Source organism: Alternaria novae-zelandiae (genome assembly GCF_023758075.1).
Source record: "Alternaria novae-zelandiae strain BMP 2774 chromosome Unknown scaffold_18, whole genome shotgun sequence".
Lineage (NCBI taxonomy): Eukaryota > Fungi > Ascomycota > Dothideomycetes > Pleosporales > Pleosporaceae > Alternaria > Alternaria novae-zelandiae.
This window is the reverse complement of record NW_026056978.1, coordinates 62,229-77,094: the sequence shown is the minus strand read 5'-3', so window position 1 is coordinate 77,094 and position 14,866 is coordinate 62,229. Positions and strand designations below refer to the sequence as shown.

General features: G+C 53.2%; 5 protein-coding genes across 5 annotated transcripts; 2 read left to right on the top strand and 3 right to left on the bottom strand.

The window, feature by feature from the left end:
- Positions 1-1,495: 1,495 nt before the first annotated feature.
- On the bottom strand, positions 1,496-3,307 carry J4E88_008140 (uncharacterized protein; the record flags this gene model as incomplete). Its single annotated transcript, XM_049401753.1, has 3 exons — positions 1,496-2,521; positions 2,577-3,028; positions 3,085-3,307. 3 exons carry the CDS (start codon positions 3,305-3,307, stop codon positions 1,496-1,498), a joined length of 1,701 nt encoding a protein of 566 aa, XP_049252291.1.
- Positions 3,308-3,951: 644 nt separating this feature from the next.
- Positions 3,952-6,284, bottom strand: J4E88_008139 (uncharacterized protein; the record flags this gene model as incomplete). The annotated part of the gene is made up of 6 exons (XM_049401752.1): positions 3,952-5,109; positions 5,161-5,243; positions 5,292-5,760; positions 5,813-5,913; positions 5,964-6,132; positions 6,180-6,284. The coding sequence occupies 6 exons, from the start codon at positions 6,282-6,284 to the stop codon at positions 3,952-3,954; spliced, it is 2,085 nt and encodes a 694-aa protein (XP_049252290.1).
- Positions 6,285-7,888: 1,604 nt separating this feature from the next.
- J4E88_008138 (uncharacterized protein) lies at positions 7,889-8,666 on the top strand (the record flags this gene model as incomplete). Its single annotated transcript, XM_049401751.1, has 2 exons — positions 7,889-8,557; positions 8,610-8,666. 2 exons carry the CDS (start codon positions 7,889-7,891, stop codon positions 8,664-8,666), a joined length of 726 nt encoding a protein of 241 aa, XP_049252289.1.
- A 411-nt stretch (positions 8,667-9,077) lies between these two features.
- DBP9 (ATP-dependent DNA/RNA helicase) lies at positions 9,078-11,007 on the top strand (the record flags this gene model as incomplete). Its single annotated transcript, XM_049401750.1, has 3 exons — positions 9,078-9,997; positions 10,054-10,693; positions 10,744-11,007. 3 exons carry the CDS (start codon positions 9,078-9,080, stop codon positions 11,005-11,007), a joined length of 1,824 nt encoding a protein of 607 aa, XP_049252288.1.
- Positions 11,008-12,141: 1,134 nt separating this feature from the next.
- Positions 12,142-13,179, bottom strand: J4E88_008136 (uncharacterized protein; the record flags this gene model as incomplete). Its single annotated transcript, XM_049401749.1, has 4 exons — positions 12,142-12,562; positions 12,589-12,796; positions 12,975-13,027; positions 13,175-13,179. 4 exons carry the CDS (start codon positions 13,177-13,179, stop codon positions 12,142-12,144), a joined length of 687 nt encoding a protein of 228 aa, XP_049252287.1.
- Between the last annotated feature and the right edge of the window lie 1,687 nt (positions 13,180-14,866).

The window sequence follows — 14,866 nt, the reverse complement described above, 5'->3', positions numbered from 1 at the left end:
GGGGCTATAGTAGGTTCGCAAGTTCACTACCGCTGGCCCCGACGGCTTACCACCACTGAGGTGAGACGCTCTGGCAGATAGTGGGTCTGTCGTCAGGTTCAGTTATGGACAGTCACTGCTCGTATGTCAGGTACAATCGTTGGATAGACAGGATCAGCAACCGCGGCTGCCTTCTTCGTGGTCCTGTTTCAGGTCACAACAATGGTGGTTCGATTCCATCCCACGTGTACCCGCCGCCGGTGTTATCCTTCTCAGGGAAACGTGTGCGGAAGATATCTGCGATAAGAAGACTTGCGGAACTTCTGATAGGTCGAATGACCCACGATACATGACATGCGGGTAGCTGGCTCCCATATCGACGACAAAGAGACAAGAGATCAGCGGCGGTCGTAAAAAGCCTAAGCTGTTCTTCTGTTTCTCGAACCACGGCACTTGGAGAGGGGCCCATGTGCCACTTTTTGGACTCTCCAAGACCGCCAACCATCGGTGGTCGTACGCCTCCGCCGATGGAAAATCCTATGTCACCATAGGTAAACTTGGTGGATGTTTGTGCTATCGTTGTGCAGGCCAACGTAGTGACGGCAACACCGCCATTTTCCTGAGGTCGGTCTTTTGCACGATGTTAGTCCAGTGCAGACCCAATACCCGAAGAGGTCGGTTCTCTGCCAAGGTCTCGACTCGCGTAGAGATACATACCCAGACTCAGGACTATTACTCGCGGGGCCCGGTGGATGAACATCAGGTACGTACCCCTTCCTACCTTAGCACCCCTTTGGTATCGTCTTCACCGAGCGTAGAAAAGTCCTGACTGCGGAGCATCTTCACGGATGTCTCGAGGGCCGGACGAGATCTCAACATCTCACCTTGGGCAAGTGTCGAGAGTGCTCGCACTTCCAAGATCAAGTGGCAAGCCATGCGACGCAAGTCGTCTTCATTGGGCATGTCCATACTGCGATTCAACTCGCAGTATCTTTTTCATTGAGTCATCCGCCTTTATGGCGGGTCTCGAGGAAGGAGAAGGAGAAGGATGAATAGAGTAATGAAGCTGCATCTTGACGTACGGGCCGGTTGGAATGACTCTGAGGCAATGCGCAGAATCGCTTATTCTTCAGTGCTGAATGTATACATTAGAATCATCATGTCGCGATGCTGAACCCGGAATTCGATAGCGGCTCCCAGGACTGCGTTGCTGCCGATTACTCAAGACGAACACTCGCAAACCACCGAGTCTTGCTTACCCTCCCCTTGATACGCAGACTCAGATTCACTCGCGATAAGGCTCAAGGCTCGAACGCGAAGCCCATAAGTGCGCTGCTGCTGTCACAGGGCAGCGGGTCGGCAAGACGGGGTTGCGATACCTCCTGAGTGAGCTGGGCAAAATGACGTTTACATCCAGGATGACGCTAACCTGATCGAGCCACCTATTCGGCAACTGCGCGTCGAGCATGTAATTCTAGGGACATGTTGCGCACATCAAATGACATTACTATGTTGTCTACATCTCATCCAAGACCAAGCTATCCCAAAGCCACCCTCTCCATTGCGTTGTCCTAGTAACCTTGATATCCAAACGGTTGCTTCCCTCCCCCTTCAACGCGCCTTCCGCGATCGGAATCTCAAGCAACCTCCACTCGCCCGCCCGTGTCGCACCACGATACGTATCTTGGCTGTTCAACAGACTGGCGCTGGTGATGTTTCCCACCTTGACGTCGTTGAGCAGGATATCGCAGCTCGAGCCCTGAGAGAAGCCCGCCAGTGAGACCGTCAACTTAGCGGCGGAGGTGCTCTTGGAAGGGAAGAGAACGGACCAGGTGCCGAGAGCAGATTGGCCGAAACACCAGTCAAGAGGAGAGCTGGTACCGACAGTGTAGGTCAGATTTGCTGGGCACTTGGAGATGCGGGCGTGTTCGAATGGGTGGGCTGGGTCAGCGAGCTTGAAGCCGTCGCTTGTGCGGTCGAAGTCGCCGATCTGGAAGATGCGCTTCGCGCTATCGGTGACCTTCCATGTCATCTCCTTGAGGTTCGTGTTCTTGCCCTCGCGGATCACGACGTCGTTCTGGGTAAAGTTTGTTGTGACATCGCCGATCGCGCCGCCGTTACCCCAAGCATAGAGCGCGTAGGTGCCGGTACGGATGTCGTGGATGTCGAACTTGCCGTTCTCATCGGCGTAGGTGGTGTAGTAGTAGTTCTGGCCTTGGTCGAGCGTGGACACTGTGGTGTTGCGGTTGTCTCCAAGGAACACGGCAGCGCCAGCAGCTGGGCGTCCGTCGCTCAAGAGGAGCTTGCCTTGCATCTTGCCGCGAGACTGGTAGGGCTTGTTGTCAAACCACTTATACGGCCAGGCTGCTTCCTCCTTCTCCCAGCGGGCTGCGGCGTCGTCTTTGCTGCCATCGTTGAGGTACCAGAGCCATGGACCCCAGATCTTTCCATCAGCAAATGAATCACGCGCAATGGCCTGGTAATGTGTACCGTGAATCATGTTCAGCTGGACTGCATCGCCCGTCTGGGACTCGCGGTGGATCTTTGAGAGGTTAGTATCAAACCGCATACCAGTGAGGCGGCTGGATCGAACATACCATGAGCTCCTGCTTGAGATGATCGCCGTTGTAGTAGTCCTTCCCAGGATTGAGGTACCAACTCCCCACTTCGTCTCCATAAACACCGTAGTATTCTTGGTCTCGAACAAACCCACTCCAGTCATACTTTGTCAAGAATGACCCGTCAGCCTTTTGCCAGGTCTCATCCTGGACGTTGGTAGCTTGACGGTATTCTTCTAATACGGGAAGCACACCATCTTTGACGTTGTTGCGACCACGTGGAAACGAGGTGTTGTCGAGACGCCATAATGTACGGAACTCGCCCAGCGTAGGCAAGTCGTGATTGACAAAGTACTGGTATGCGCCTGGTAGGTCATCGTAGATCACCCAATGAAAGTCGCCTTCCTTCGCCGTAAATTTGACGTTGATATAATCGGTATCCGAGTCCACAATCGCGGCGGATGTCCAGTTCAAATCAGATGCCGCACCGTCTACAGGTTGTTAGCTGTGTTGTGACTTCGTTGCCGCAGCACCTTTTCATACATACTGTAACTAACATAATGCCCAACAGCATCTCCAACACGATCCTTTCCCTTGTACCACAGCTTATCGGCATACTGGCGATTTTGCGTAACATTCCAGATCTCATTGCCAATGATCCAAGTCGAGTTTCCAAGCTCTTTCAAAAAGCTCTTGGGCTTCTTTGCGCGCTCCTCTACTGGAGCAGCCGCAGCGAGCGCAGCAAGGCCGAGGAACTTGAGGGCACTCATGATGATCACGTCGATGCGAAAGTGTGCTCGGCGAGGATAAACTTGAAGCCATAGTAGCTCTGGTCATTATATACCGCTGCAAGCATACACGTCGCTCGAAGAAAGCTAACGTGCCTCTCGGCGGAGATGCCCCGAAGTTATTACCGGGTAAGCACTGGGGTCGCGGGGTACCTGGAGCAACCCCGGACAATTTGATCGACAAGAACATTGTTCCGGAACTTCCTGCAATCGCGCTTCTTCGTTCTCTAGTAGCGCATTCTTGGGGCGGTGTTTGCCCGCGCGCGCATCCTGGATTTGGGATGGCGGTTGTGGTGACACGGGTGAGGCTCCCTGCAAAACGTGGTCAACCGCCACAGCGTTGGGCGAAGAAGCACCGAAATCGTCTTGAGAGCGTTAGGCAGAGTTGTAATCAATATCACGAGGTACCAGCAACCGGGTCGATGCTCGCGGTGATGTGCAAGAGTTCAGGAGGTGGCCGAAGGAAGCACCGAGCGGGGCGCTTGCCTGTTGCGGCCTGGAACAGCTGCTACTAATCAGCATTACATGGAAAATCCGTGCTCTCCAGAGAACCTTCCATTCTTGCGCGAGGTATAGAACACTCTCATGAAGGCTACACAGTATGTGTGGGTGTCTGCCAACTTCATCTACGATTTCTCTTCCAACGCCTTCGCATCAGCCTCCTTAGGTGTTTGCGCTCCTGACGCAGCTGTCTTCTCACCTTCCACCACCTCAACATGATCCCCGCGACGACGGCCCTTGCCAGTGATGTCGCGCCACATACCACCGAAGTTCCTGGCTAAACTCTCACGGCCTTCCCACAGAGGATATACACCAACAGCCATAGTACTGCACATCAGCCAGATGATGCCAACGATGACCCATCCTGAGAAGAACGACTGACTGAAGATGTAGCCGGAACCGTAGAGAGGCATTGGCCAAAGTACGAGAAGAACGAGTGTCAGCGTAGCGGTGGTGATCTTTGCAATCTTGGAGGCGCGGAACAGCTTGGCTTGTTCGGCGGCTTCGGCTTCTGGGGAGAGGGCAGCATGGCGGCCGTGCACGGCTTCGATATCCATGTGCGCAGCTGCTGTAACATCCGAATCGTCGACAAGGCGAATGTTCTTCATTGACACCCAGTCGTAGTTGTCAACTCCGAAGATCAGGGTCAGGACCGGGATGAAGATGACGGGTGAAAGCAACGCGACCACGTTACCAGCCAACATCGGGTTGTTGGCGCCAGAAGTAGCGACAGTGATCACACCGTCGTTCAGCTTGGAGGTGGTGACGAGCCAGGCGGTGATGCTGCAGCAAAGACCCAACACTGGCGACAAAGTAGCCGCCCATTTGTTCTGACCCTTCCACATCAATGTGAGGGTGGCTGGAAGCACCGCAGACGAAATGATTACGCCCATGAAGACGTACAGCCAGCCCATGCTGATACCTGCATACCAGAGGCCGGTTGAGAATGCAGCCATGACAAGTCCAAATCCACATACGCAGACGTGTGAAGTGTAGACGAGACGTCGGCCACTCGCGCTGGGGTTGATATAGGTTGCGTAGATGTCGTATGTCAGAATACTGGAGACGGCGATGAGCTGCGCCGAGAAAGCTGAAGTGACGGCCATGAACACGACTAGAAGGGTAGCCACTGCACCGCCAGATCCGAGCAGCGCTACAGCAGCGTACGGAAGGGTGAGGCCCGCGCTGATCGAGGCTTCATCCATACCGTTGGGGTAGGTAGGGAAGTACTCCGTGCTCTGCAGTGCCAGAGCGGCGAGGCCCATAGTGGTTGCGCAAAGCCACTGAAAACGAGATCAGACGTGATTCGACATGCGCATGGAAGAAGTACTTACAGGGATAGCGAACCATGAAAGACCTCCGATGATGTATCCGGGAAGAGCATGAACTGGGGATGCGGCAATGGCCTTGTTGTAGTCTGACTATTGTCAGTTTCTGATACCATTTGATGTAAAGGAACACTCACATCCGTTGTCCATGAAGACAGTTCCGAAGTTTCCAATGATGTTGATGACGAAGAAGATGGCGCCATCTTTGCTCCTCATCGTAAGATAGCTTCCGCCAGCGTTGCCGGGAACGGGGGTGGTTGCCGAAAGCTCCTGCAGACGATCGTACACTGCTTTGGGCGAGCCGAGCCGGTCACCAGTAGCATAAGTCGTGAATGCGAAAGTAAGGAGGATGATGAGGAGGATAACGGTGTGGACGTAATCCGTGAGAAACGTAGCCTTGATACCACCAAACATGGTGTAGACTACGACACCCAGAGGAAGTAGGAAACAGGCTGCGGCTGTAGGCACACCGGTTAGAGAGCTGATGACGGCAGATCCACCAGTCAACAACATGGCTGTCACGAGTATGTTGGTGAAAAGGCCGAACGTGATGTACACGAAATGCGTGGCCTTTCCGTATCGAGCACGCACAGCTTCAAGGAACGTCTACGGGATGGTCAGATCTGAATCTACGATGGCTAGGATATGCTGCACTCACATGAGCGTTAGGAGCTCGCCTCTTGAGTTCGATCGCAACCGTAGCAAAGAGTAGGATCTGTACGGTAGCACCAGCTGCATACCAGAGAGGTCCAGAAACACCTAATGGCGATCAGATTTGTGAAATTTTGTGATGCAGTGTCGAAACGAACCGTAGCGGAACGCGACCGAAGAACTCTGCAACAGAGTAGCTGCCCAAGTCCATGAAGACACTACTGCTGAAGCTACTAGGCCAGACTTGACAGTACGACCGGCAGTTGAGAACATCTCCGAAGTTTGCACCTCATTGTTGTAGCGTTTGAGGACCCAAGTGGTGAAGACCTTGAGGTTGTCAGATCGATGCGCTTGTTGCAACCATGTACACATACCATGCCAAGGGCGAAGAGAAAGCCAACACCAAGCACGATGCCATAGCCCCAACCCTGGCCAAGGGGAGAAGCAGAAGGGCCAACAGGAGTACCGCCGCCAGCCATGTCGAGAGATGTAGCTTGTTTCAACGTCAAGCTTCAAAGCGTAGGCTGTCGAACCATCCCAGCGGGGCAGACGAGGTATCTATACCCCAATGCATCCCCACGATTACCGTTTCCCGGCTTCAGCTCGGTCCCAAGACTGCTATCTCGAGCCTTTCAACCGCACACATCCATCTCGTCGATTGGCAATCGGGCCGGCACATGATTGGTTGAAGATAGGCGCATGTCAAGACTAGGTAACGTGTAACGAAGGCCAAGACTAGAAACCTCTCGTCTTCTACGCAATTTTGAAGCTTATATTAGCAATGAGGTCTTGTTGTAGGGCACTTTCAGCTCTTAGCCGACTGGGCGTTGCATGATCGTTCGCCTATGCTGATAACGAACGGCCTTGCAACGGAGGTGCATCGCGCTTGCCTTGTAGTGGCGGGCAGGACCGAATGGCTCAGCGGAAATTTTCTTGCTGAGCCCTGAGTGGCTGATATGTGTGACTTTTTGCTTGGACAGACGGAACTGGGTCTGGGCGTGGAGATGGTGGGCATGTTGGAGGCAGGTTGGGGTTGGTGGTTTCGATGAGGTAAACGGGAGAGTGAAGATAAGCGATGGTGTGGTAGCCAATGAGCACACGCTGGCGGTGGAGTCCGAAGTCGGCTTGCAGGAAACGACCCCGGCTTTCTCCACGGTAATGATCGACCTGCATCTTCGCAATGTTGTCGTTACTCGATAGCTTCGACACATACGTGCTTGTGTGTCTCGAGGTTGAGCTTCAGCTAAATCGTTACCGTCGCCTGTCGCGCATGTTCTTGCGATTGAAGCTTGAAATCGGCATTCACGGGCCCTCTTTCCGCCATCCTCTGCCGCCATAGTCCATCATGGAACTACGTGCTTAACACAACCAATGTCGTGAGGACAGCATGGATCCACTCCGGCTTTCATTGAGAGAAAACCCAAAACTCGTGCGCGGATGAGAAGAGCTAAAACCTAGGTATACAACGGATTCTCGCGTTCAGGTCATTAGAACTACGGAAGTCTGTCGAATCTTTGATCCAGAGCAGCGGAACATATTGATACGAAGGAGATCCTACCGGCACATTGCGCCCTGCGACTGCAACGAACGTTTCTAAACCTTTGAGAAGGCTCGCTGTTTCATGTACGAGATGTTTGTATTAGCGTCGCGTCATGGAGGAGCAACTCGTAATTTGTGCCTCAATCGGCTTATTCACGATCACACAAAGGTGTCGCACTAGTCAGCGCTTAATGCTCAGACATGCGTGTTGCAATACCTAAGTGGACTTCAGTTTGCTTTAACGCTGGTTGCTGTCAACACACCTCCACAATAGGACTATCATGGAAAACATCTCAGCGCAAATGCCAAACTCGTTGAATGCAGAATTGGTAATACCGCGTACTTGTTGTGCACGGTGAGGAGCGAGTGACCCGATCCACGGCTCGGTTGGCGTGTCCATTCGCCAACGTACGACGACCAGGAGCAATTACCCCGGCCTCTTTCCTATTGAGGCAGACATTCAGCGGGAGCTCCGGATGTCACATATATACATCCAAAAGTATTGAGCTCTTTTTCTTTGTGTTTACAGACTACTTCCAGCATCATGCTTTCCATCTTGATACTCGCGGCTGCATTCGGTGCCCTCGCGCACACCAACCCAAACGGATGTCCGCGCAAGGTGGGTGCGGAAGGCGTACAGGTTCGCATACCTCCAACGTTCAATACCACCGATCGTGCCCATCACGGCAGATCATGGCGACCACCACCTGTCGGGTTCTACTTCCAACCATGGTCGATGATTCTTGCGTCAAACCCGCAGTACGCTGCGATGCGGAACGTGCAATACGACCCGACACCGATCGATCCATCTGAGCCCACTGGACTTGTGAACGACCTCTTCTCATTCCAATTCCCAGGCAACGACACAATCATTACAACATATGGCGTCGATACACCGCATCCCTACTTGCCAGCAGTGCTGGACTTTGCAGCGACAGGGATTTTGGTCGGGGCTACGTGCCAATACATTATTTTGGTTTGGGGCTGCGACGCGAACAGAGTCCCATACTACGCGAGCTATTCGACGGCAGTGGAGTTCACCCAAACGCCCTTGGGCATCGACCTGATGAGTACGAGTGATCAAGGACCTGATCAGGAAACGATCGATGCTGTTTTGCAGGCGTTGAAGAAGCTAGGAAACGAGGAGATCACCAAGTATGTTGCAGCGTTGGAGAAGATGGTGCAGGATGGTGGCAGAAGAGGCATGCCTAGGGTACGTATTCGTGTTGGCTTGCTCACGGGCACCTGTTAACGTGAAACTGCAGGCTACATGCGACGACTATTGCAAGACGAATCAGGGCCTGATCGGGATCGGAGGCTAAATGCTGTAGAATTGGGCTGAAGAGGTCGTGCTCGAATGCCCTTGTTGCAACGGATGACTGCTTATGCTGTGTCTGGGCTTCGAACGGGCGCATTCCTATAGTTGAGGATCTACGAGAAGACGTATGTAGTGCTGTATAATGACGATGTAGAGGTTCTGGACATTTGATCCTGCAGTATGCTGCTTGGTGTTACCGGTGTCATGTGCCTGCCGCTCAGTCCCAGTCGCGTGTGTGGAAGTCGCGACCGACGCAGGGCATCAGCGTTCAGCAGTCGCTCCTCCGCTGTGGGTCGCGCCAAGGCCGCCCGGCAGTAGCGCCAAAAAAGTTCAGAACTGGTAGATGCAGGCAGCGCAAACCTCGACGAACAACGACGCGACCACATTCCGTAGATTCGAATCAAATTCCGACACGATGGCGAAGCGCAAACTCAACGAGCACGACGTGCCAGAGGTGACATCGAGCGATGAGTCGCAATCCGAGCCCCGCAGCTCGCCCGAGCCCGCGATATCCACCACAACTGCGCCTTCGACTGCAACCGCTGCCACACCGAAGAAGAAGAAGAGTTCCAAGTCAAAACCCGCCGCTGAGCCAGTCCCTATAGTCGCCTCATTCGCCGAACTTCAACTCGAGCCCCGTCTGTTAAGAGCGATCCGCGACCTAAAATGGGCATCACCGACGGCAGTACAGTCCCAAGGCATACCGTTGATACTGGAGGGACGCGACGTTCTTGCGCGTTCGGGGACAGGTACTGGAAAGACGGGAGCCTACCTTCTCCCCATCCTCCACAAGACGCTGCAACAGAAAGGCTTATCGCTCATCCTGGCGCCCACTAAGGAACTCTGCTCACAGATCGCATCAGTCGCGAAGTCGCTCTCACAACACTGTGGGCAATCGATTCGGGTCCGCAACATCGCCGGAAAGGAATCAGATGTCGTCATCAAGGCAGCACTCGCGGACAAACCAGAGATCGTCGTCGCAACACCAGCGAGGGCATGGGCAAACATCAACAGCTCTGCCATGGCAGTCAGCGACATCAAGACGCTTGTCGTAGACGAGGGTGACCTGATCAACGGTTACGGCTTCGCAGACGACATGGAGAACATCGCCCGGGAGATTGCTGTTGGAGTCCAGAAGATCGTCCTTTCAGCCACCCTCTCAACTGACGTTGAGTCACTCGGCAGCCTGCTCTGCACAGATCCAGTTGTACTGAAGCTACAAGACCTGGATAAAGACTCGCAGAAGGTCAAGCAATACGTTCTGAAGGTGGCAGAAGACGACAAATTCCTCTTGCTTTTCGCCATGATGAAACTCAATCTGGTCCATGGAAAGAGGTAAGAAGCGCCGGCATGAATTACACTTGAGACAAACGCTGACTTTGTCCCTCCAGTATCGTATTCGTTGGCGACGTCGACCGATCATACCGCGTCAAACTCTTCCTCGAGCAATTCGGCATCAAGGCGATCGTACTCAACTCCGAACTGCCGCTGGCGTCCCGAACACACATTGTGGAGGAGTTCAACAAAGATCTCTATAAGATCCTCATTGCTTCGGACGAAACCGACGTCGTTGGCGTACAAGACGAGTCGCGACCAAAGAAGAAAGCAAAGAAGGACAAGGAGACCGACTCTGGCGTCTCTCGCGGCATCGACTTCCTGAACGTCAGCTGTATAATCAACTTCGACTTTCCCGGGAACTACAAATCATACTTTCATCGAATTGGGCGAACAGCACGAGCCGGCAAGTCTGGCACGGCCATTTCGTTCATCATCCCGAAGGACAAATACCGCAAGCATAAGCCGACTACATTTGCTGGATGCGAACATGATGAAGAGGTTCTGAAGAAGGTAGAGCAGCACCAAGAAGAGGGCCAAAAGCTGGAGGACTACCAATTCGACATGAAGCGATTAGAGCCATTCCGATACCGGTTCGCAGATGCCCTGAAGTCGGTGACCAGGATCGCCATCCGCGAGGCACGTATCAAGGAAATCCACATGGAGCTGGCCAAGTCGCAGAAGCTGTCCCGATACGTAAGTTCGCCCGCATCATTCACTGCTGGCTCATACTGACATCGTAACAGTTTGAAGAGAACCCTGAAGCGCTCGCGCATCTCCGCCACGACCAGACTCTCAACCATCCCGCGAGGATACAACCCCACTTGCGGCACATTCCCGATTATCTCCTACCAGGTGGGAAGAAGCCGCAGGATGTTGGCTTTGTCGGCCTGAACATACCACGGGCGAAGAAGCAATATACCAAGGGCAAGGGCAGGAAAGTGGTGCGAAGGAATGGCAAGGTCGATCCTTTGAAGACATTCAATGCGAGGGGTAAGGGAAGGAAATGAGGCATTTCGTCCTTGAAGGTTCTCTATGTATGTCTACGAAAGTCAGCCACCAGCTTTAGGAACACAATACAATGGCGAGCCATCCTTCCAATGATCGTAATATCTAGAAGCCGGTGACATGTGTTCACGTGACCATTGCTTAGTGCCTCTCATCCGATCCGCACATACATCATCGGAACATTTCTGAAGTCGAGCATCATACTAGGGTGGAAGAATTGGGTATTGTCCTTACTGCGCGGATGGACGTGTTTATGAGCACGGGCCTTCAATGCTATGGTCGCAAATTGCACTGGATGCATCCGCACCTCTTCGCGTTAGCCTCAAAGATTGCATGTCGATGCGTGGCACGTTGTAATATTTGGTGTCGATGCCGTACTATATCTGGATGATGGGCGCGGCGATGCGGACCCACTAGATGGCGCGTAGCCGATGCCGCCTTCCGCTCCTGCCAATTGTCCACCCCTCCATACTCGAACACTCTTGCGCACCCACGATCTATTGACGAGCGCCCTGCTGATATCGTCAACGCGAATGCGATCTATCTCACATGCCGACCTCCTTTCCATCACAGCCGAGATGTCGCGCCGGCGACCCTGGCAGCTACGCGTCGCGCCTCGGTGCCGCTGGACCTATGGCTTCAAAATCGCGCTCGATGGATCATCGCATGTCCAGTAATCGCGCTTCATCGTCCAAGAATCACAGGTGCCCATGCGACCGTGTAGCGAGAGAGGATGCAGAATGTGTGCATTGACATCCGGATACCGCAGCCTCGAACCCACCCGAATCGCGAAACTCCCGCATACGCTTCGATCAAACACTGCCACTCGTAGTCCCGCGTTCGCTGTACGCCATCTCACGATAAGAAAAATACGGTACCGACTGAGCTTATCACGACACTCTAGCAGACCAGAACACGAAAGGCATCTGCTTTCGTAGGGAAAGGTCATTCAATTTGGTCATATATAACGTATGTGATGGTGAGAAAGCCGAAAAGATGGTACGCACGCGCACCGGACCTCGTCAACGCCAATGTGGAATACTTCGGCCGTTAGTTTCGTGATCTCATAAGGGCAGCTGAAACCTTCGCTGATCGAACGGGGTCTGGCTCTACACCCGTATACCAACAGGAGGCGGTTACACACGCTGAGAAGAAAACCCGCCCGATGACCAGCTGTTCGAAGAGAAGGCGTTCGAAGATGAGGGAGCAGGCGTAATTGGTGTGTGGTTTTCTTGCTGCCAGTAGCTGAGCAGTGCGCTGATCTGGTCTTCGCGGACCCGGCCAATGTCTTTGACTTTGACGTTCATCTCGATTGGATATACTTTGCCGAATCGGATGCGAGACTCCCTCCTGATACTCAGGTTTGGTTCAGCTGGCACAACCTCGATTGGCTCTTTGGTCATGCCGCTTTCATATTCGCCGGGAATGTAGCATGATGCAGGATCAGTTCCGGAGAAGTACACGATTGTGTGTTCGGCTGGGTTGCACCCGTCCTTGAGAGTGCCACGGCCGGAATAGGTACCGATACCACTAACATCGATCAACACTTCGCCACGACTTCGGACAGCTGCACAGAATCTTACCAAGCGTTCACGAAACCCCGCCTCACTTCTACAACAACGAAGCGGCGAATATTAGTGTGTGCGGTTTGCCCAAACCGTATCACTGTGTATGCTTCGTCGTTGGGGTGCTGGAAGGAGGTGTCGCTTGCTGTCTCGGTGTATAGCATGGCAAAAATCTTGCCCACTTTGAAAAACTCTCGCGCTTCGTGACCAGTCCGCATCCGATAGGCTAGCATGGTATTAGAAGAAACCTGCGAATGTGTTGATGTACTGACCAACGTCTAGACGATCATACCACCCAGTCTGTGGCGTGCCTGATATGAAACCTTGTAGCGCACGAACGTCTCGTGGAGCTAGGAAGACCAAGTCAGTGCCTCCTCTGTTGCAAGATGACTAGTTTGTCATACCCGGCTCCGGCATCTGCGGCTCAAGAAACTGTTGCTCGATCGCCGAGTCGTGTCTGGGACGCGTGTCGAGCGCCTGAGACCCAGCTTGCTGGACGTAGGCTTGAGACTGTTGGCGCCAATAGTAAACAGGGCGTTCTAGAGCGGTCAGCGGCTGGACATCAGCGTGAGACGTTTTATAACTGACGGTACTGATCGTATACGACATAGTAGTAGTTCTGGTATTCGTCGCTCCACGTCCATCCTGGATTGTTGTCCGCCATGTCGGGCTTTCTGTACACTGAGGCTCAAAATGGGCGAATCTCCAAACTTGTCTGGATACACAATCGAATTGGGGTCGCTTTCGAGATTGGCCTGCGACACCTATGTGGATGGCTTGATATCCCTGCAAGGTATTACTTACTCTTGCAGAGACTGAAGGTATGTCTTATATGCGCAAAAGCTGGGAAAGCGGGAGCATTGCGGCTCTGCTATCTCATAAGGATCAGCAGAAGAGGGTGTGATGCGCGCCATGAATCTGGGATGGCACAACTCCACCTCCGCAACAACCTGCATATGCGCTGTATCTGCTTTCCCTTGGGATGTCGAGCAGGTGCGTACTGTATAGAGACGCTTTCGACGCGCAACAAGGCGACTTCCCGGCTAGAGCGGTTTTGCATTTTCAAAACCGGCACGGCCCACACATATTCTGGAATGGGGCGTGTACCTCCACGCACCAATCACCCGAACACAAGTATTGTTACTAGATAAGCCGGAAAGCTGCATGCATAAGCTGATTCGCTTTGTCGTGTTACTACACCCGAGCGCAAATCAATTACCGGCTGGACGGCTTCAGCTCCTCCCATGTTTGACAACCCGAACGGACACACGCGCTTGCTGGTCCGTGGCTCTCACGGACATTTATCTGTCACGTACGGTCTTATAGGGGAGTGGTCGGCCTTGGAATCTGACCAGTGTTTATTCCTGCCAATTCTCAAGGGTAAGGCTGAGCATGTTGCAAGGGTCGTCCTTGAAGGCCATATCACGCTGTCATTTCTGTCATGAAAGAGGACTTCATCCCCCGTAATACCAACACTGCAGAATCATCCTTTCATCTACACCTCGTTGGAATTGTCGACGCGAGATGGAAGAATACTTTCCGACCGAGGTTGAAAGGACATGTACTACACAAACCCAGCAAAATCGACCTAACGTCGAGGCCCGGTTGGAGGGCTTGTCAGAATCGCAAGATCAGTTAGCTTCAGCTCGAAGGCAGCTGCTCATCACGCGTGAGAGGGTGCGGACTGCTAGTCGCAATGTTCGACTAAAGCGGGTTGACGCTGGAGACGCTGAAGTCGTTTTCATGAACCGACTACGACAGTTCATCAACGAACCTAAAGATGGGATACCGGAGACTCTACTGGACGCCTATAATGCTGTTGTGCAAGCCCGTGATATTCTAGGGGAAATCGAGGAGGATTACCTGCAAGCTGAACGCGACCTTACCGGGGCTGAATGGAGATTCATGGATCAAGAGAATGGGTTCTATCAATTCGATATCTGGAGCATTGTCAATCAGAAGGATTCCGAAGGTGTGGCTACTTCTCAAGATCAAACGTATGATCTTTCTTCGCATCCACCACCGCCGCAGTCGTCCCCGTCGACCCCCGGTCCCATCGCATATGCAGCAGGGTGGTTCGATACAAGCCATGTGCCCGGCACACCGCATTCTGCTCATGCGCCGTCCTTGCGCTCTGTGGTCTCTACTCTGGACGTCACCGCTACGCCTATCCCCACGAGTGAAGTATACTTCGCTAAACTTGCCGAGGTAGAAAGATTACGGAAGGGTTTCGACCAAATTCGGCACGACAAGGCATCTGATATCGTATGGCAAGAGGGAGGGGGAGTGCTATTTG